This window comes from Natrix helvetica (assembly GCF_964273705.1).
Source record: "Natrix helvetica genome assembly, chromosome: 3".
Taxonomy (NCBI): Eukaryota; Metazoa; Chordata; class Lepidosauria; order Squamata; family Natricidae; genus Natrix; species Natrix helvetica.
The window spans coordinates 84,782,626-84,805,133 of record NC_138549.1 but is presented as its reverse complement, the minus strand read 5'-3'; the positions used below and the strand labels follow the sequence as shown (position 1 = coordinate 84,805,133).

General features: G+C 42.0%; 1 protein-coding gene across 4 annotated transcripts in view; it reads right to left on the bottom strand.

Moving 5' to 3' along the window:
* Positions 1-22,508, bottom strand: part of RWDD3 (RWD domain containing 3) — a 73,014-nt gene that overhangs the window by 26,388 nt on the left and 24,118 nt on the right. For 3 of the 4 annotated variants that reach the window (XR_014174907.1, XM_081947204.1, XM_081947205.1), the window contains exons 3-4: positions 19,520-19,635; positions 19,332-19,417 (exon numbers count right to left, since the gene is read on the bottom strand). Coding sequence is in view for 3 of the 4 variants with exons in the window: in XM_081947204.1 (XP_081803330.1) it covers positions 19,332-19,417; positions 19,520-19,635 (202 nt within the window). In the remaining variant the exon portion in view is untranslated. Of the gene's footprint in view, positions 1-18,276; positions 19,418-19,519; positions 19,636-22,508 lie in introns of those variants that run through there. The other variant, XM_081947206.1, reaches the window with a different exon arrangement.

The window sequence follows — 22,508 nt, the reverse complement described above, 5'->3', positions numbered from 1 at the left end:
TCATTGTCTCTGTCAAACCTGTCTGTTTTTGTCTTTGATCATTTTTAAATCTAGGGTCCTTGTTGCTTTTCATAATATATCTATTTGCTGCAAATATTGGGTTATTAAATGCAGGCTCACCTATATAGAAAAGTATAAATATATTATACTAAATGTAATAATAATGTAATAGTAAATTGAAATATGAATTGCACTCCCAGTCTTCATACTGGAAATACAATTCAAATTATAACTTGTATATCTGTATTTTGTATTATGGAAGTGCACATTTGCCAACACGACTACATCTAGGTTGTATCTTTTTCTTAGGCTAATAATGCAATAAACATAAGCATTTCTTACTATTGTAAAGATCCCAGGATTAAATTGGTTATTTCTGAAAGTCATAAATTTTCGCTTGCATATTTTAAAAGTTATATCACATCTGTCAAAGAAGTGCCATTACTCAGATATATCAATGATACTCTTTTATCTGCCTGCAATGCACAAATCCTTATTTTATTTTACAAAGGCATACTACAGATATTTGCTATAAGTGATCTGCAGCTTTAAGGCTATTATTATTCTTGTAAAAATATTTATGTTTCATAAGGAAGCTTGAAAACTAATGTCGGATGACTGATATATTAATGAAAAAAGTATCATAGTTGCTTTAAATCTAGACAGATCTTTCTATAATTTAAGCACCCTGTCCCAACAGGATATACTAAATGCTTTTGACATTTCTCTCTCTTCTTCCTGATATTTGCAAAAAAAGTATGTGAAAAGTCCTTCCATATTATTTCAAGATAGACTGTTTGAATACTTTCAGGTTTTTTTTTTATCATCTAACTTGCTTTTCATCTTTTATCACTTTTCGGAGAAATATATTTTCTCATAGCTCTTAATGGAATTCTGTATTTTGCTACTCACTTTCTCATAAGATAGCATTCCCATCTGAACTTTGATCAAAATAAGGCAATCTTATTCGATATTGCAGTGCAAACTACTTACCTCTTGAGTATGATATTCAATAAATACAACCTAAATGCACTTTATATTTGAATCTTTCACACCTGTCACATCCATTTTGCCAGACTTGATGTTGTTGTTGTTTGCTTAGCTTTTCGTTTCATTTTCATTTTATCTCGCCCTAATACAAAGATCAATAGTTTTGATCCCAGCTTCCATGAATGGAAGAAAAGTTCATATTTATGGAAAAGGGATTTCTTGCTTCCCCTATGCATCTTTTTCTGGAGTGATTGAGAGAATATAAGAATGGAGCTGGAGAGATGGAGCAAGAGATGCTGGATTTTTTTCTCTTGGAAAAAGACACCAGAAAGAATGTGGGATGCAAACCAATGCCATTAGTTCCATAGATGAGAGCTCCTGGTTTTAATTATCTTCAATGCTGCTACCATAATGGAAAAAGCTACTTGTGACGTGGCATTGAAAAGAATGGATAGGTTTGCTATTTTGAAAAATTGTAAAATACATCTGATGAATACTTGCAATATTTAGGCACATTGAAACTAGGTCTTTTTAGACCTTGCTTTTACTGTATCTCATACATGTTATAGATTTCACATCTTAACTTCACTCAATTTAAGATTGCACATTTCACACTTCACTCTTCAAGCACTTGGCCATAAATTTAGCCTGAACAGAACGTCAACCTAAATGACCAATTCTATGATAATGTATTACAGGGATTGAGAAATTCCTTGTTAAGGGAAAACTGGCACTCTAGTAAAAACTTCTGCAGTACAATTTGATTCTTCATCAGTTCTCGTATGTACTTACCGTATACCAGCAACGGCGAACCTTTTTTGGCTCGCATGCCATACGTGGGGGGAGCGCAGGGGGGTCGTGTGCAGGCGTGCCGCACCCATAATGCAATGTGCGACCCTCCCCAGTGCGCATGCGTGCACTACAGGTGCGATCCCCCCATTTTTGCATGCATTTCTCACCTTCCCCAGGCTCTAGAGGCTTTATAGCATGGGGAGGGTGAAAACAGCCTCCCCTGCCCCCCCCCCAGGGAAGCCCTCAGGAGGCTTCAGGGACCTTCAGGAGGCTTCCCTGAAGCCTCCGAAGCAGTCAAAAGGACCCTCCGAGCAAACCGGAAGTCATTTCTGGTTTGCTCGGAGGGTCATTTTAAGTGCTCCGAAGGCTTCAGTGACCGTCAGGAAGCTTCCCTGACACCTTTAGAGCGCTCAAAATGACCCCCCGAGCAAACCAGAAGTGCTTTCCCAAACTTCCGGTTTGCCCGTGGGGCCGTTTTTTTGCGCTCCAGAGGCTTCAGGGAAGCTCATGAAGCCTCCAAAGGGCCTCCAAGGGGGCGGCGGGACTCTTTTTGCCCTCCCCAGGCTCCTATAAAGCCTCTGGAGCCTAGGGAGGGCAAAAAATGGCTTTTAAAAAGGGTGAACTCAGCTCGCCAGTTCGCACATGCGCGCTGGCCAGCTAACAGGGCAGCACCTCACGTGCCCTGACAAATGGCTCCGCGTGCCATCACTGCCATCACTGCCATATACCATTTCTGCATCTATATTACCCTGTTTCCCTGAAAATAAGACCTCCCTGGATAATAAGCCCAATCGGAATTTTGAGGACATGTGCTAAAATAAGTCCTCCCCCCAAAATAAGCCCTCCCGGAAATATTGCAACACTGCAGCAGCCATGAGGTGACCACGCTCGCCGCCCCCTCACCCTCAAAAATAATAAGACGTCCCTGAAAATAAGGCCAAGCGCTTATTTAGAGGGTCAAAAAAAAATAAGACCCTGTGCAATTTTATAAAGATGTAGTGTGTGTGTGAAATCTGTGCAGTTTTCTTGCCAAAATTTCAGGTGTTGTTTGCCACTGTCTGCTTCCTATGGCTGAGAAAGAGAGGGATTGCCCCGGATTAATTAGCTGTCTTGGTGCCTAAGGCCGAACTAGGAGTTACCGTCTTCTGGTTTCTAGCCAGGTGCCTTAACCATTACACCAAGCTCTCCCATTCTCTGCTTATTATCACAGAAAAAAGGTTAATCTCTGTAAGGCCCTCTCTTCAGAAGGTCAACAATGTTGAAACATTGTCTCTTTACACAAAGAAATGTGTAGCTTAACAAAATAATGACTAGAATGCACCTTATTATAGTTATAATCTATGACTATAATTTATAATATATAATAAACAACTTTGGGTGTTTGAGAAAGAAAAACCCTAACATTGACCTTCACAGCTGATGGAGGAGGACTCGTCAAAGAACAATAGAATCAAAGCTCCAGTAGAAACTTTATCCCATTCCCCATACAGAGTTTGGGAAAGCTTGCTCTGAAAAGCATTATGAAAAAGATCTGCAGTGGTTCAGCTGCAACCAGTGATTTAATTAAAGAAAAAGAAGAGATTCACTGAATCAGACCATCTTCCTATCTGATGGAAGGGAAGTTTTTGCCAAAGACAAGGGAATTTGCAAAATTGCTGCAAACTGGAAAGGGGAAATAACTGCTGATTTAAAATATCCTAATGCAATTTGGTGCTGGTAAAAAATGCCCTGGAAGGAAGATATGAAATACAATTGAAAAGAAAGCACAATTTTGTACAGATGGAGATGTGTTACTTATGAAAAGGGTCTCTCAAAGACAGGGGCCTATTTGAAGTGAACTCTGCAGATGGGAAATAATACTCACAAAAGAACCATTTCAATTCATAGCTGAATAAGTGACTAGGTCATAGAAACCTGAATGCAATGTCTCAGTTAAAAAAGAGGGATTTGAGAAGAAGTCTGAAGAAAGAATTGTGCAAAGAAAAATCTAAATATATAATACTGTGTAACGACAAAGGGAATCAGACCTATTTTTCTTCAGAGTAAAAGAGAAACGGTAGTCTCTGGAGATAATTCACTGTTATATTTGTGGACTTATGAAGGCTAAAAACCCCATCAGGGAACAAATACCTACTAATATTTATTGATGACTTCTCCAGATATAGATTTTCTTACTTGATTGCTGAGGAAATGCTACAGGAATTTAAAGAGGTTGTTGAAACACTCAGCGATAAATTCTTGAGAAAAATGGAACACTTGGTAAGTGATGTAACAAGATACATGAGAAAAGGGAATAGTAAGTACCACGAAAGAATACCTTTGAGCAAAGGGAACTAGCAGTCGAAAGTTAATTAGCTAATGAATCTTATTCATAGGTCTGAGAAATACTCATGACTTACAACTATCCTGGATTACCAAGCAAGGAGATATAAATAATGTCATCCAATATGGGCCAAATCGAAGTGGCTGGATCCAAGATATGTGTACACTATATACCCAAATATACCAAGGGTCGAAGTGAGCCTCGGATGTAAAGAAGTGCTTGTTGAATATGCACATGGTTGTAAGGATTTAGGATCGTGGAAGTTGCCAGAGAAGCAATCAAGATATACACTACATTGTGACAATATTTGATATCAAGGACAAAGGAAATGCAAATAAAGTAACTGACAATGGACCAAGCATCCATATAGCAAGAAAACTAAGGCAGCTGCAGTAGTCAAGGCAGGGATTCATGGTAAGAGATGTGGAAACCGAAGCTGAAGTGAAATATTCAACAGAAAAATGTTATTCTAGAGGCTGTCTGGCACTGCCTGGTAGGAGACACAGGAGCCTTCCATTTGCCAAGAATCACAGAATCTTTACTGTCATTTTTATCCCACTACCTACAAAAGCAATAAATAGTTCCTTCATTTTTTTTTCCTGTTTGCCCCCCATTAGCATAGTGGCACTCATTGGAGCATGTAACTTCCTTCATAAATTTGATTTATTCTACTGAATTTAAGTAGCTGACTCCAGCTGTTCTTAATGGGCTTAATTCTACTCCTATTTTGCTAAATGTCTTAGCAGTAGATCAGGGGTGTCAAACTCAAGGCCCACAGGCCGGATCTGGCCCACAGGGTGCTTAGATCTGGCCCACGGGGCACCCTGGAAACAGCGAAGGACTGGTCTGCAGTGCCTCTGCCAGCAAAAATGGAGCTTGGGAGGGCTGTGCACTTGGGCCATCACAGGAACCCCCGACATGAGTGATGTCGAGCTCACTATGCCCATCCTGGCCACACCCACCCAGTCCCTTGAGGTCAAACACAACCCTGATGGAGCCCTCAATGAAATCAAGTTTGACACCCCTGCAGTACTGTGTTTCCCCAAAAATAAGACAGGGTTTTATTTTCTTTTGACCCCCAAAATAAGTGCTTGGCCTTATTTTCAGGGAGGTCTTATTATTTTTGAGGTGCAGAGGCGGCGAGCGTGGTCTCCTCATGTCTGCTGCTGTGTTGCAATATTTTCAAGGAGGGCTTGTTATCAGGGGAGGGCTTATTTTAGCGCATGTGCTCAAAAGCCTGGTTGGGTTTATTATCAGGGGAGGTCTTATTTTCAGGGAAACAGGGTAGATGGAGGATTGCAGCCAGAGTTAACCTCCGCATTTTGCCTGAAGACTGCATGCTGGGAAAGATTATTCATTTTGCGGGGCAGATTCTCAGGCGCCTAGTAGGTCCATATATTTATTTGTTGTTCATTAATTTATATCCCACCTTTCTGTCATTCAAAATGTAGAGGGGGGAAAAAACCCACTAAACACAACAAAGAAAACGGAGGCATGTACCAACCATTTGGATGACTCAGATCTATCAGATTAGGCATTGCACATCATTGTTTCTTCAGACTAGGAAAAGGAAGACTAATTCAAATTTTGATCACACACATTTGCTACACTCTCACCCATCCAGTCACACCAACTCTCATGAATATTAATAGTTGGCCTATTCTTAAAGTTCCAAACATTAAGGAAATGTTTTTTATACTAATCAGTACAGGAGGCAAGAAAATTTAAATTGGGACAAAAAAAAATTCAGAGTAATATCTATCTTGTATTTGATAGGAATGGAATGGATGGAACAACTGCTATTGCAGCTTCAGAACACTAATATCCCATATGAACCAATGTTTGCATTAAATTATGTTCAAGAACTACAAGCAAGACAAAGGCAAAAATGAAACCTTTATTCTCTTATCTTAAGGTTAAGCTTAATGAATATATAACTATTCCATACCAAAAAGAATGTTATTCTTATGTTATGTTATTCAAAGAATATCATAATTTAATATCAACACTGCTTTTAAAAAGAAATAATTTATTTCTCTTTATTTTTTCTCTCTTCATAAATGGGTAACATGAACTGAAATAAGTCTTTATTAGAAATATGACCATGACAAGGCTAGACAAGCAAAATATTGATTCAAAAGCACATAACGTACAAAAGAACAATAATTTTAAAAATGTAATTACCATATGTTTCATTGAAGCTTCAATTTATGTCTATAAATATTGTAATTAAATTACATAATAGGTATTTTGCTGCAGAAGATAACATAGAATTAAGCATAAACTCCAAGAAGGCAAAAATGCTATTCACACAAAACATTAAAAAGACATAAAATCCATTGCAATTCTACCAAATATATGAGATTATTCCAATCATTACAGTTTATTGTCATGAAATCAATTACTGGCCTAAATTCACAAACAAAGGCCTTACAACCAATCAGTCTTGGAAACAACTTCTTTGTACTATTTTAATTTTGAAAGCAGTATTAATCTTATTTCAAATTAAGCAGCATGGTTGTATTTTAGATTGGGCCAGATTTTGCTTTTTTGGCCTTTGCACTTTCATCTTCAATTGTTCTTTTCCCCCCAAACCTGTATACCTTCCAAATGTGACTTCTCCAAGTATTAGACAACCCACGGAGGTATTGCCAATTTTTCAGATTTTAATATAAAAAATAATTTCAGAGCATCATTTGGTTCTAATTTCTTCTATTAGAAATACTTGGATTGAAATGGCACACCAATGGATAAGACCATAGATTCTTATATATTCAATTAAAAACAAAACCAAGCTAGCTTTTATTGTGCTATTGAATCTATTATAATGCTGATGGGGTTTAAGAACTCTGCCACATTTTTCCTTATGCTTTTCTGGATAAAATGGCTTTTCTTCTGCATGCTTGGTATGGTATAGTAGTTGAGCTCTAATCTTAAACAGACACCCATAACTTTTCCTCCATATAATGATCATTTTCTCATGCATTTTTGCTCAAAAATGCCATCCCTTTCTTCTTTTCCAAGGCCAGCTATCTAGCAGCAAGGGCCAGACAGTGAGCTGGTACTAACAACATTTAGGCAAGAAATATAAAATATACATGTAAATAATTAGGAGAATGAATAATTTCAACCTAATACGAGCTTTCAGAAATTTATCTGGGGGGTGTATAATCTGGGGAACATTGATAGCTACAAAAGACAGGTGCAATTTTCTCCTGTATTTACACGCCTCTGTGTAAAATTGCCATATCTCCTTTTATTGTCTTATCTAAGGATTTGCTTCCCATCTAGATTATGTTTTTGCATAAATTATTTTACTATTGTTTTGCTTCATTTCAGCTTTTATCTGTGTGCTTATTGCTTTCAATTCCACAAAACCTCTGCCCAGATTTTAATGTGGCGAATCGGTTTCTGTTGCATTTTTTTAATGTGCTGGTAAAATCACTCTAAGGGACGTGGTGGCTCAGTGGCTAAGACGCTGAGCTTGTCGATCAGAAAGGTTGGCAGTTCGGTGGTTTGAATCCCTAGTGCCACGTAACAGAGTAAGCTCCCGTTACTTGTCCCAGCTTCTGCCAACCTAGCAATTCTAAAGCATGTAAAAATGCAAGTAGAAAAAATAGGAATCACCTTTGGTGGGAAGGTAACAGCGTTCTGTGTGCCTTTGGTGTTTAGTCATGCCAGCCACATGAACATGGAGACATCTTTGGACAGCGCTGGCTCTTCAGCTTTGAAACGGAGATGAGCAGTAGAGTCGTGAACGACTAGCACATATGTGTGAGGAGAAACTTTACCTTTACCTAAAGCCACTCTATGTTGGTGATACTATCACTACAGGACCAGGATTCAGCACTACATCTGCATTTTTGCGGTCTCTCAAGAAATGTAACAATGCCACGGAGTCGTGTTTAACTCTTGATGGCTTCATTCTTTTAGACTTCCCAGCCTATAGTTTATAGGCTTAATATCTTTTAATAATCCAAGTACTAACCAGCCCCAAGCTTGGATATAATTCACCACGTGCCACTATTTTCTGTCAGTTTTTACTTCACCTATATAAAAACTTAAATTGCCCAGTTTGCCTGCCATCACTTTACCTTCTCCTTACTGAGCTATTCAGGAAAAAAGAGAGAGAGAGACTAACATTCAGGTGCTTATTTGTTTTTCATGTTGAAGAGATGCCTTCTTTTTATCTTTTACTCTTTTATGATTTTTTTAGTGTTACATTTTCAAGAAGTATTGCATTTTTTCAGTGATGAAATTCAATTTTTTTACTACCGTTCTGTGGGTGTGGCTTGGTGTGCATAGTGTGGCTTGGTGGGCGTGGCTTGGTGAGCATGGTAGGGGAAGGATACTGTATAAATCTCCATTCCCATCCCACTCCATGGGAAGGATACTGCAAAATCTCCATTCCCACTCCACTCTAGGGCCAACCAGAGGTGGCATTTGCGGGCTCTCCAAACTACTCAAAATTTCCGCTACCGGTTCTCCAGAACCTGCTGGATTTCACCCCTGCATTTTTTAAAAAAAAATCACAGACTCCCTAAATTTAACATGTAATCTTCATAAATCAAGTGGTAAGAACATTCACCCCTATTAGGCAACCCCAGTAATCGAATGGATCAGTATAATAGAACCCAAGAAATATAACTGAGAAAGGAGTGTTGCATTAAAACATTATTCAGATTTGGCCATCTTGGCTACAAAACAGAAAAGGGTGCTACCTCTAACAGTTACCATGGCTTGTGTAAACACCAGGCATTTGCTTTCTTTTTAATGTTGACAGATGATAAATGGAAAGCAAGGACATTGGCTAGGTCAAAACTGGGTTGACCTCCCCTTTGATGTTTGCCTACAGATGTCTGAGCAACGTCATGTACCCTTAAAGTATTTCAAATTAAGCAGGAAAAACTCAAGTCATTTCTTATGCTGAATGGATCTGTCGATTTAGGCTATTTAACAATAGCGAGTAACAAATTAAGCAGGTGATAGAAGATCAATGGACAAAGCATCTGTTATTATCTGTGGGCTTGACAGATAATCAGACTTCTTGCCTAGTGAGTACAAAGATGCTTTATGGGGGTTGCAACAAGTCCCCGAATTTTAGCATCGTGGATCATATATAAATGCCGCGTCCCATATACTAACCATCTTTCATTGGTTTTCTGGCTTCAGCCAGGAGACAAGGGCTAGTTGTCATGAATGCCATCAACTTTGGCTACTGCCATTTGTACAACAGGATGTGAACAGGAATGAGATTTCAAAGTGATCTATGTGACTCACATACAATTAGTTTCCCAAATGATGGTTGTATTTAAATTTGCAGTCTTAATTCAAAGAAGTTGTCATGACTTGACCTCAGTTATGTTTTCCGAGAAGACTGGACTCTTCTGAGGAGCACATCAAACAGAGCAGGATACAAAGTGTTATTTTCTGTTTAGCATTGTTATTCTGAATAGTAGTCATCATGAATTCTTTTTTTTTCTTGGGGTAGAATCTCAGTTAGACTAGAGGAAGGTATTAAGGGAGAGCCGAACTTAAGAGACCTTCTACTGCAGAAAGCGACACACGCCTGACTGCTCCCAGAATCCCTGAAGCCTTAACTGACCATTCCTGTGGGAATGTAGACAGTGGTGAGTTTCTTGTAATATAAGTGACTAATAATAAAGCTTATGTTTGAGAGTCTATGGAGATTCTCAGTCATCCAGGTCATGGTTGTCCCAAAGGTGCTTTTTCAGGAGGCAACTGAACTTCCTGGTCTTTCTGGAAGACATTTCGCCTCTCATCCAAGAAGCTTCTTGAAAACAACCAGAACCACTATTCATGAGTGGTTCTGATTGTTTGCACCTGACATTCTTGTTGTCTACAGATAGACAATTTGTAGTGCAGATGGTTCTGAAACGAAAAAGTGCAACAGGCACACGCATGCGTTCTCCAATATTAATGTATGTCGAGAAGCTTTTTGCCAGTAAGTACTGAGAGACTGTATTCCACAAGCATCTGCTACAAAGCTAGAGGTTTACTCATTTTGAGGTTTTTCCAAAACAATTCTGAGAAACACAATGGGGCATCTGCCACTCAAGACAACAGTACCACTCCGGAAACAGCAAAAACATCAATCAGAAGTTGGGAAAATGCATAAATCACCCCTATATTTCTTTAAACTGGTTGGTACATGAATAATTGTGCATGACAACATGAACACAGGGGTAGTGAAAAAAACCTGAGAGCATTCCTGAGCTCATATGAACAGGTACAAAGTTTTGACACTTTACATCAACAAATCTACCCACAGGAACTGAGGTGTATCTTTCCCCAATCAAAATTACAGGTGATCTTAAGTTTGAGGATGAAATTAAGGAGACTTTCAAATGGGTGGTTTTAATTATCCATACACAGGATTATATGTTAGTCATAATATAAAATATAATATAAATATAAAAAAGGGGAGGGGCTTCCGGGGGAAAATGGCGGACCTTCTCAAAGCTCCGTAAACGATGGGGCTCTTTGGCAGGGACAGCAGGCGTTTTCGGCCCCCGTTGGTCATCCTGGGGGCCTAGAATTCATTAAGTGGCAACCCTGGCTATCGTTGTTAATAGCTTGGACCCTGGGCGGGGTCCAGATAGCCAGGAGGACGGAGGCAGAGGAGGAGAAGGACGGCGAAGAGACGAGAATGCAGGGAATGCAGAGGCCGAGCCGCGGCAGCGAAAAAAAAAAAGAAAAACAACAAGAGCAGAAAGGAGGAGGTCTATGTGGCTGCCAGGGCGGCGGAACAACGGGACAGCGGAGGAGCGACTCCAGGAAGATAGCGAGTCGGTGAGGAGAACGTGTGGGAGGCGAGCTACATCCTGCTATGCGGGGGCGGCGTCTGGATCTAACCGACGATGGCGACGGGGCGGCAGAAATGGCGCTGGAATATCGGGCGCCCTATTTCTCATCTATTGCTCTGACCGCAGCCTGGCTAAGAGGCCAATGGGGCCGGTGGGACTGGAGAAGAAAGCCAGGGGGTCGCCGGAGGTTCTGGGCGACCTCCAGAAGATCAATAGGCTGAGCAGCTGGCCTTAGCACCCCGCCTACCCCCCCGCCCATCCCCCACCCCGCACCCCCGCTGAGGTGCGATCCCTGTATACTCTAAGAACTACCTCTGGGCCTCTGGGCCTTAAGAACTACCTCTAGGCCTCGCTGGTGGTCTGTAGATTACTATGGATCCCTGTATACTCTAAGAACTACCTCTGGGCCTCTGGGCCTTAAGAACTACCTCTGGGCCTCACTGGTGGTCTGTAGATTACTATGGATTGCGAGGTCTGCTTCCTCTTCCATCTTATCTGCCTGTCAAATACTCATTGCTCTATTTTACATCTAGTTACATCTTGGACCTGCTGCAAAGAAAAACCCTGCCACAGCCATAGTCATGGATTGATTAACATTTTTATCTATTCAAGGTCTGACATTCTTCGACTGCGAGGGTCCCCCCTCTCGCAGGCATGCCCCCTTGCCCTGAAGAGGGCCCACCTCGATGAGGGGTTTATTAACCCAGAGAGGTGGAGGAAGCGGGGGATTAGGGGTTTTTTAATAAAATGTTTTTTAAAGGTTTTAAAGGGTTCCAGGGAGGGGGGGAGGGCTACTTTGCCTTGGGATATGGACATTGCCAGGTCAACAGGTGGGGTCAGGACGGAAGGGAGCGGAGTGAGGGGGGTGGGAGGAAACACCATTCCTACAAGGGGAATTCCAATTGCGACGGTCGTAGGGAGGGGTGGGCGCGAGGACACTAGAAGAACATATAATCGGTTGGGAGACCGGGGCCGCTGGATACGCCCGGTCGCTTGTACCAACCCCCGCAGGCTAGGTGGACAGGATCGGCAGAACCTGGGCCTTAGGCTGATGTTATGTAATGCGAGGTCCGTGATTAATAAGGCCCCCCTCATCAGTGACTTGATCACAGAGGGGGAGCCGGACCTCGCAGGAATAACGGAAACCTGGCTGGGCCCAGAGGGGGGGTTGCCCCTCAGGGAAATGTGCCCTCCAGGTTACCGTGTATTCCACCAGCCACGGGCCCAAGGTAGGGGTGGTGGGGTAGCGATAATCATCCGGGAAGATTTGGCACCGAGGGAATTCACTGTGTCGCAGATTTCTGGTTGTGAGTCTCTGGGTGTGAAATGGGGCCCAGGGAGTCAGCTGGGCCTGTTGATAGTATACCTGGCTCCCCGCCATACATCAGCGGCCCTGCCCGGGCTCCTCGAGCGGATCACGGAGATGGCGGTTGAAACCCCCAAGCTATTAGTGATGGGGGACTTTAACCTGCCATCGACGGGAGAGGCATCCGGGGCAGCCCGGGAATTCATGGCCTCCATGACAGCCATGGATCTGACTCAAGTAGTTCAGGACCCCACACACGAGAGAGGCCATATACTTGATCTTGTGTTTGTCTCCGACCAGTGGACGAGTGATCTGGGAAGAGGGAATTTAGTCATCACGCCCCTGTCATGGTCAGATCACTCACTTCTCCAGCTGGACTTCCCTGGCGCTGCTCCCCACCGCGGGGAGGCGGAACCAGACTATCCCAGATGGTTCCGCCCCAGGCGTCTGATGGAGCCAGATAGGTTCCAGGCAGAGCTTGGGCCACCTCCTGCAGACCTGCCCCACCCCCGGGCAGAGGACCTGGTAGCCGCTTGGAATAATGCGGCCGCCGGTGCCTTAGACCGGGTGGCGCCTTTGCGGCCTCTTCGACGGCCACGATCTACCCGGGCCCCCTGGTTTAACGGGGAGCTAAGGGCAATGAAACGCCTTAGGAGATGCCTAGAGAGCAAGTGGAGGTCCTCCCGCTCCGAATCCGACCGAGCACAAGTAAGAGCCTACGTAAGGACTTACCTTGTGGCAATAAGAGTGGCCAAACGTCAGTATTGTGCCACCCTTATAGCGTCCGCGGAGAACCGCCCTGCCGCCCTGTTTCGGGTGACCCGCTCCCTTTTGTCACAGGGGCAGCGGGACCCCCCATTACTGGGCCGGGCAGAGGAATTTGGAGAGTTCCTGCAGGATAAAATCGATCGGATCCGAAGGGGATGGACCCACCTCAGTGCTCCAGTGGGGACGTCTGAAGCTAGTCTTGAGAGACCATGCTGGGAGGAGTTTGACCCTGTTGTCACCGAAGATTTGGACAGGTTGCGCGGGCGACTGCGAGCCACTACATGTTTATTGGACCCGTGTCCCTCCTGGTTGGTACTGGCCTCCTGGGAGGGCTCACGAGGCTGGCTACTGGAGCTGGTGAACGCTTCGCTGGGTGAGGGCCTTTTACCAGCCGCCTTGAAAGAGGCGGTGGTGAGGCCCCTGCTCAAGAAGCCTTCTCTGGACTCAACGGAGCTAGCAAACTACCGTCCTGTCTCCAACCTTCCTTTCTTAGCGAAGGTTGTTGAGAGTGTGGTGGCTCAGCAGTTTCCGCGTCACCTAGAAGAAGCTGATTATCTAGACCCGCGCCAGTCCGGCTTCCGGCCCGGTCACAGCACGGAGACAGCCTTGGTCGCGTTGGTGGATGATCTCTGGAGGGCAAAGGATGGGGGTTGTTCCTCCATCCTTGTCCTATTAGACCTCTTGGCGGCCTTCGATACCATCGACCATGGTATCCTATTGCGCCGTCTGGAGGGGTTGGGGGTCGGGGGCACCGTATTACGATGGTTCCGCTCCTACCTCTCTGGCCGGACGCAATGTGTGTTGGCAGGAGAGGAGAGGTCGACCGCGAGGCCCCTTATCTGTGGGGTCCCACAGGGCTCGATCCTCTCGCCTCTCCTGTTCAACATATATATGAAGCCGCTGGGTGAGATCATCCGTGGTTTTGGGGTGGGATACCATCTGTATGCTGATGACACTCAGCTGTACATTTCCACCCCAAACCACCCCAATGAGGCTGTTGAAGTGATGTCCCGATGTCTGGAAGCCGTACGGGTCTGGATGGATGACAACAGGCTCAGGCTCAACCCCTCCAAGACAGAGTGGCTGTGGCTTCCGGCTTCCCGGTTCAACCAGCATATGCCATCGCTGACCATCGGAGATGATCAATTAGCCCCGGTGGAAGGGGCACGCAATTTGGGCGTCCTCCTTGATGCCCGGCTGTCTATGGAAGATCATGTGACAGCCGTGGCGAGAGGGGCGTTCCACCAGGTTCGCCTGGTGCGCCAGTTGCGGCCCCTTTTGGACCGGGAGGCCTTGCGTACAGTCACTCACGCGCTGGTGACGTCTTGCCTGGACTACTGTAATGCTCTCTACATGGGGCTCCCCTTGAGGTGCACCCGGAGACTGCAGTTGGTCCAGAATGCAGCCGCGCGGGTAATTATGGGGAGATCGAGGTTCTCCCATATAACACCTATCCTGCGCGAGCTGCACTGGCTTCCTGTGGTCTACCGGGTGCGCTTCAAGGTACTGGTTACCACCTTCAAAGCGCTCCATGGCACAGGGCCTAGTTACCTGCGGGATCGCGTCCTGCCCCATACATCCCTGCGACCCGTCCACTCACACAGAGAGGGACTACTCCGGGTGCCGTCCTCCAGAGAGTGCCAGAGGGCAGTGCCCAGAAGTAGGGCCTTCTCTGTAGTGGGCCCCACCCTTTGGAATGACCTCCCCCCAGACATCAGAACTACAACCGACCTTCGCTCCTTCCGTATGAAGCTGAAAACCTACCTGTTTCGACTAGCTGACCTGGCATAACTCTACAACCTCCCCAGCCCAGGGCATTTTTAATTGTAATTTTAGTTTTTAAGGGTTAATTTCACTGGGGTTTTAACTTTTTAAGTATTGTAACTTATTTATTTATTCTTACCTCCTCTATACGCTATATAATACCTTTGTACGTCGCCCCGAGTCCCTGTGGGGAGAGGGGGCGACTAATAAGTTCAAGTAATAAATAAATAAATAAATAAATAATGAAAAGGAGGGGGGGGGTGGATAACATGAAGTGGAATAATCTACCGAGTAACATTTATCACGGAACCAATCAGAAGAGAGATGACTTTGTTCTTAATTCTGAATGATGATCAGGACCTACTGCAACATCTATTGGGGTTTTTAATATATTTGTATGTTAACGTTTCCTGACATGAGGCAACCCTGTCACATTTATCTTTTAACAAAAAACAAATCTTCAAAGGACAGTACTGTATGGAAAAACAAACTGATCTTATCTGTTAATTGTACCATGCCTTAAAGGTCAACTTATGTATCGGAAGATTGTAAAATGGATAATGTACAGGCCAATTGGGGAAAAAAAAAACAGAATCCAGGGGAATTCAGGATATTATAAGCTAGTTGGTTTAACAGCTATTCCACTCAAATTGGTACAAAATGTTATTAAAGATTAATTGATAAGCACATATAGAATGACAAGCCTTGCTGAAGAGCCAGCAATATTACTTTAAAGATAAGGCTTCTTTTTAAGCGTTCCTGAGTATCAACATGGATGCGGACAGGGGCTTGTTTAGATTTTTAAGCAGCTTTGATGACATCTCTCCGAAAACAAATTTAGCAGAATGAGATAAATGGTGCGGCCTTCTTGTATTTTTAATAACTAGTTAAAGATCAGAAACCTACTCTCACAATGGAATACAAACATTGTAATGTATCAGCACCACTTGTTTATAAATGAGTTACAAGGCACCAGTAGTTAGCAGAAAACTTAGCTAGGTGGCTGGCCAGCTAAATTATTTTGTATGTTTATCATACGGACAAAAAGAACTGCTCTAAGAAACATTCCATGAAGAATGTCAAGCAACCACATAAGAACAGGGCAGGAACCTTAATCTCATATGCACACTTTTGGGGTCTGAACTGACAGTAACTAATCAAGAAAGGAGTTAGTGGTAAGAAACCCACTAACACCAAAAAATAGCTTCTATGTGCCCATTGATGTTTAAAAAAAGAAAGAAATTCCATGTAGGACAGGGGTGTCCAAACTTGAGAATTTTAAGACTTGTGGACTTCAACTCCCAGAATTCCCCAGCCAGCCATGCTGGCTGGGGGATTCTGGGAGTTGAAGTCCACAAGTCTTAAAGTTCTCAAGTTTGGACACCCCTGATGTAGGACATCAGTAGAACACGGATTTCTCAAAAATAAAAAAGAGAAAGAAATATTTGTTTTTACACAAATCCATGGAGAAATGGCCATACTTGGGATAACGTCCACACTTCTAAAAAGAATAAAATAAAATTTGACAGCATTTTAAAATTGTTCATATTTTGTAGTCTTCAGCTTTAAAAAAAATGCAAATGGAAAACTTAATAGAGATATAAAAAGCTAGGCACGAGGAGGTGAGCCTTTTTTATGATGCCAAAATCTGAGTATTCCAATAAAACTAAGTGGAAGTAAACTGGGTCAGACAAAATCTAGGTAAGTTTTTAAAACAGAAATTTAAGAAAGATAGTTAATCATGATACCAGAAGCACCTATTGCTGAGTGACAGTAAAAATTCTGTAATGCTCAGGATCTGTTTGAGAACTTCCCCAAAGCATCCAGTTAAGAATATATAAACATTTGGTATATTAATATAAGATTATCTTGATGTTCTTCTATCCTTTTTTCTGATAAGATAATGAAGACACTATATTCATATATTGAATTTCGCAATGAGCTGTCAGTGTTGGGTATAAGCTCACTACTAGTTGCTACTCCCAATAGGTATTAAGAGACAGTAACAACAATATCTGGATAAATCATACTGATCATATTAATTAATTTATAAAATTGTATGACGTCCATCTTCCCTATAATGCAACTCTGGGCAGTTTACAGATTATAGAAGATGAGTAGGAAAATAATTAAAATATTAAAACTAATAAATTAGCTGATTGTTATTGATAAGAATTCATATCAACACCTATTGTTAAGAGATTTCAGGATTTAGGGACATGTTTCCTTAAAGAGTATCTCATGAAAAACATAGTGTTTTCCATGACAATTTTTCCTTTCTTTTGTTTAAGGGGTCCATCCACAAGATCTTCTTGATGCGGGTGAAAAAGGAGAGTGCAAACTCAACTTGGCTTGAAACTCAACATTAAGAAAACTAAGATGATGGCATCCAGCCCTCTCAATTCCTGGCAAATAGATGGGGAAGAAATGGAGGTAGTGACAGATTTTATTTTCCTGGGCTCTAAAATCACCGCAGATGGGGAGTGCAGCCAAGAAATTAAAGATCATTGCTCCTGGGGAGGAAAGCTATGGCAAATCTAGACATCATACTAAAAAGCAGAAACATCACCCTGCCAACAAAAGTGTGTATAGTCAAAGTTATGGTTTTCCCAGTTGCAATGTATGGCTGTGAAAGTTGGACCATAAGAAAGGCTGAGCGCCAAAGAATTGAGGCCATTGAACTATGGTGCTGGAGAAGACTCCTGCAAGTCCCTTGGACTGCAAGGCAATCAAACCAGTCAGTCCTAGAAGAGTTCAACCCTGACTGCTCTTTAGAAGGCCAGATCCTGAAGATGAAACTCAAGTACTTTGGCCACCTAATGAGAAGGAAGGACTCACTGGAGAAGAGCCTAATGCTGGGAAAGATTGACGGCAAAAGAAGAACGGGATGAGAATGAGGTGGTTGGTCACTGAAGCAGTAGGCGTGAGTTTAAATGGACTCCAGGGGATGGTAGAGGACAGGAAGGCCTGGAGGAATGTTGTCCATGGGGTTGCAATGAGTCGGATATGACTTCGCAACTAACAACAATCCACAAGGCACACAGGGACCCAAAATCCTTATCTAGCAGCTTGAAGTGAAGCAGTTGCCTGAAGACATAATCTCATGTACCACAGAATACTGTCCATGCTCTTCCCATAGTATTTCTGTACAAAATGAAGACACGGTGCTGTTTTTCAGGCATGACACTATTGGATATGTTCATCTTATACAGGCTTTGACAATGTGCTCTAGATCAGATAACAATGATGACATTCTGGGATACCTTCTGAAGTCTAATATGACCATGTCAACTATTTGAAGTGACATAATTTGCCCCATAAGGCAAATGTTTTGAAGAAACCATTACACTTTGATTTGACTGATATATCCTCATTTACTATAGCAAGCACAAACTCTTCCCTTTACAGATTTTTTTACAGCTGTTTCTTCTTAGATGACATAAAGACAGATGTTGCCATCCAAAATATACAAGTACAAATTGGATGCAGAAAGTATTTTTTTAAAAAAAATCACTTCAGTTGACAAAATGCCAAAGCACACAAAGTTTACTGTCATCTCATTATATTACCAAGTGTGTATTGAAATGACAGCTGTGATGTTTTTAGCGGGAGAATATGAAAAGGAGCTCATTAAAACTGAATGTACTCCACATAAGTTTGGTTATGCTTTGCACTACAGAGGAGAATGGGTCCTCCAATTTGGAAATGGCCACTAACATAATGAAAGATTTCCATTTACAAGGTACCAGGGATCCTATCTCCTGTCTGTCCTACTAAGTCAGATAGGGTGAATTGTGCTCCAAGTTGTCAGCTGATGGGAGCTTCTTGGAGACCAACCCAGTCCTTTGGAACAACCTCCCACCTGACATCATAAAGACCTGGCTCTTCCCCTAAGCACTGGGGTAGGATGGGGTTGAGCTGCAGGGATGCTTGATCCAGAACCTGGAGGGAAGAATTCTGTTGTTTTTAACCATATTTTTAGGGATTGTTGTGAGCCACCTAGAATCATTATATGGGACCATATAAGTTAAGTAAGTAAGTTAAATAAGTAAGTAAGTAAGTACTGTAAGTAAGTAGGGATGCGGTGGCTCAGTGGCTAAGACATTGAGCTTGTTGATCAGAAAGGTCGTCAGTTCAGTGGTTCGAATTCCTAGCGCCGCATAACCGAGTGAGCTCCCATTACTTGTCCCAGTTTCTGCCAACCTAGCAGTTCTAAAACACGTAAAAAATGCAAGTAGAAAAATTTTTGGACAACAGCAATCCCTTCACGCCCGACCTACAGTTTTTAAATATCAACTACTGAAACTTTCAACAGTTACTAGCAAAATGCTGCCAGGGCACACAGCAAAGAAACATCTGTTCTACTATGAAAAGCGCCTTGTGCTTTCTGTAAGGAGATAGCTTTTTTGTGACAGTTTGCTTCAAAAAACCTTTAGGACCTGTTCATAACCAAACCTCCTGTGTTATCTTCCTCTTCCATTTGATATATTCCATGGCAGTTTAAGTCACAGCCATGTGGTCTTGCTTCAAAATTACTTTAACTGAGCTGACACAAACTCACTGAACAGTTTTGTGAGTCCTGCGGCCTCAAATTCATGTTGTAGATCATCCGACGTTGAATATTCTTTGACTTCAAATGCCTGAAACCTATATTGTACCAAAGAGACTTCGTGAATATGCCAGCTTCTTTGTCAGAATATAATTATCAATTCAAAGCTGGTTCTCTAGCTGAACGCAACTAAATCATACCTTCTGTGTTGAGCCTGTACTTTTGTTTCAAAGAGTACGCTCATCATTTTCTCTTTACACTTCTTTCCGCTCGAATCCACATCCACTTTGCTAGTTTTTTGGAAAATAAGGTATTCCTTAATCAGAAAAAAAGAATAATTCAACAGCATTAACATAACATCATCCATAATAGCCCAAGGATAAATATTATTGACAGGAAAAAACATTATTTCCTGAAAGGATTTCTAAATAGACTTTGGCTGAAGCCCTTAAGTCAACTCTTTGCATTTTATTAATGACATGATTATCCTTGCTAGTAAATAACTCTACCAGTGCAAAGTGTGACGACATTGCACTTACATTGTCATGTGACGGGCAAAAGGCACACATATGAGTTTTACAAGTTTATGAAAAACTGCACTAAGCTTTCCAAAACAGCTTCCCTGAGCATCTTTATCACTCTTACAAAAAGCAGAATTACACCTAATGCAGTTCTCTCCCAATTTACCCTAGTTCAAATGTTAACTCAGATGAAAAATAAACAGATTTATACAACTAATTTCTGAGTTACACTCCCCAGAGTCTGCTGCAGTGAATATTTAAAATGCCTCTTCACTCAGCCACTGATGTATTTCTTATACTATCTCCCAGAGCAAGGATAGGCAACTTGTGTAAATACACACACACACACACAATTTTCCCCCAATACACATTTCCCTTAGTACATCCAAGTGGGTGTAGTAGTGATGTCAGCTTAGTTTTTTTTCTACTTCAAGTGTTTGTTTTCTTCTTACATGAATTAAATCTACTTGAATATTAACACACTGGGTTTTTTCCTTGTGTTTTGTTAAAGATTAGCTCTAGGGCCTGGAGAAAAGATGAGGGTTCTTTTGCCATGACATAAAAGCTCTTCCCATTCATCCGCTCTAACAACACAAGGCTCTTTTATTTAATACTCCGTGCAAACCATGTTGCATGATTTGGCCACGTAATCTCATCTTTTTCACAAACAAGAATAACAAAAAGGCAACAAAGCTCTTACGGCAAGTCCTTCAGCTCAGGGCTGCTACATTCAATTCTGAAATGGTGAAGAGCGCAGGCTGATGTTTGTTTATTATCAAACAACAAAGTCCTTCCAAATTTAGATCTCACACACACACAAATTCAAATCTTGCCAAAGTTTTTAGGATGGGGGACCATTTATTTAGTGTTGGTTTTGCAGCCTCAAAACAGAAATAGGTCACAATAATAGCAAAAAAAAAAACCCTACAAATAAAATAAACTCTCACCGCTATAAATGTATAGAAATAAAAAAATCAAGCATGGTTATATGTAGTTCTTGACTTACAATCAGTGCTTAATGTTCATTTGAAGTTCCATTGGACCCTCCCCAAAAGATATTTACCACCCAGTACTGAACTTTCAACAACTGGGCCCTCCCCCACCGTCCCACGGCTGCATTTTGCCTGCTCAACAACCAGCCTATATTTAATAGTTATTTGCAGCATCCTGCACTCACATATTTTTGTTGAAAACCAAGGTTTACTTCCAATTGTTGGTTAAAAATGCCCCATAGCGAATAATGGGTTTGCTTATCAACCAGACAATTTGCTTAATGAGTGTGTATTCACTTAACAACTATGGTGATTGACTTAACAACTGCCACAAAAAAGGCATAAAATCACAGTCATAAACCAAGAACTACTTGTGTTTCCCCAGTAAACTGCGACTACACAGTTTACTAAGGGCATTTTAAAACATTTGCTTTAGTGTTGTTTGTTTTGTACCCTATGTTTTAACTGCATTATTTATTCTGTGTAATTTGCAGAGAACCTTTGTGATTGCAGCAGGATAGAAATAAGATACATATATATGGGAAAAGGGCGGGAGGGAAAGGAAGGAAGGAAGGAAGGAAGGAAGGAAGGAAGGAAGGAAGGAAGGAAGGAAGGAAGGAGGGAGGGAGGGAGGGAGGGAGGGAGGGAGGGAGGGAGGGAGGGAGGAAGGAAGGAAGGATTTATTTGAAGTCAAGTTCAGATCTTGGTGACTAAAGCGATACACCCATGCATTAAAATTGTGGCAACCAAAGATGAAAAGTAAAATCTGCTCTCTTTGAAGCCAAGTTCAGCTGCTTCCATGCAATTTTCTTGGAAATACAATAATCTGGACCAGGTTTACCACTGACTTGTTTTTTTTTTAAATTTGACTTTCCAGCCTACAATACAGTAATCTGGAATTCTCTGAAAATCTGCTAAAATGACAGATAAAGACGGCATAACCAATACAGACGTCTTCGTGTTTACTTAGGAGGGAGGTCCAGGAGGTTTAAAATAGCCATACTTCATTTTAAGTAAAACAGGATTGCATCCTTATGTCATTTCCTGACAGCAAGAACAATCAACCAGTGGAACAGCTTCCCTTTGGTTATTGTGGGTGCTCCGTCACTTTTCTGAAATGGTCTAAGGCAGGGGTGTCCAAACTTGGGAACTTTAAGACTTGTGGACTTCAACTCCCAGAATTCCCCAGGCTGGCTGGGGAATTCTGGGAGTTGAAGTCCACAAGTCTTAAAGTTCCCAAGTTTGGACACCCCTGGTCTAAGGCCTCCTGCTTGAGCAGTGGGTTGGGCTAGAAGACCTCCAAGGTCCCTTCCAACTCTGATATTCTATTCATGATTATGTAGTGATCAGATTAATAAGACTTGAGCAGTGCAAATTTATACCCTGCTGAGAAAGCATTAAAAAAAAAAGAACAATGGCATCCATTCTCATTAAGATTTGCCATGAGGACTAAATATACTACAGAGTTGACTGGAGAACAAAATAGTGAAACTGAAACTGCGGTAACTGAAGGCTTTTGTGAATGCAAATTGCTCACAAAATGGCATTAAACTAAAAAACAGAAAGTTCCACTTTGACATTTAGGAATAATTCACATTTAGGAGTTGTTCAATTTTCCCATCTGTCAGTTTGCATATATATTTCCATATAAAATTCCAACCGACTCATAGGACTGT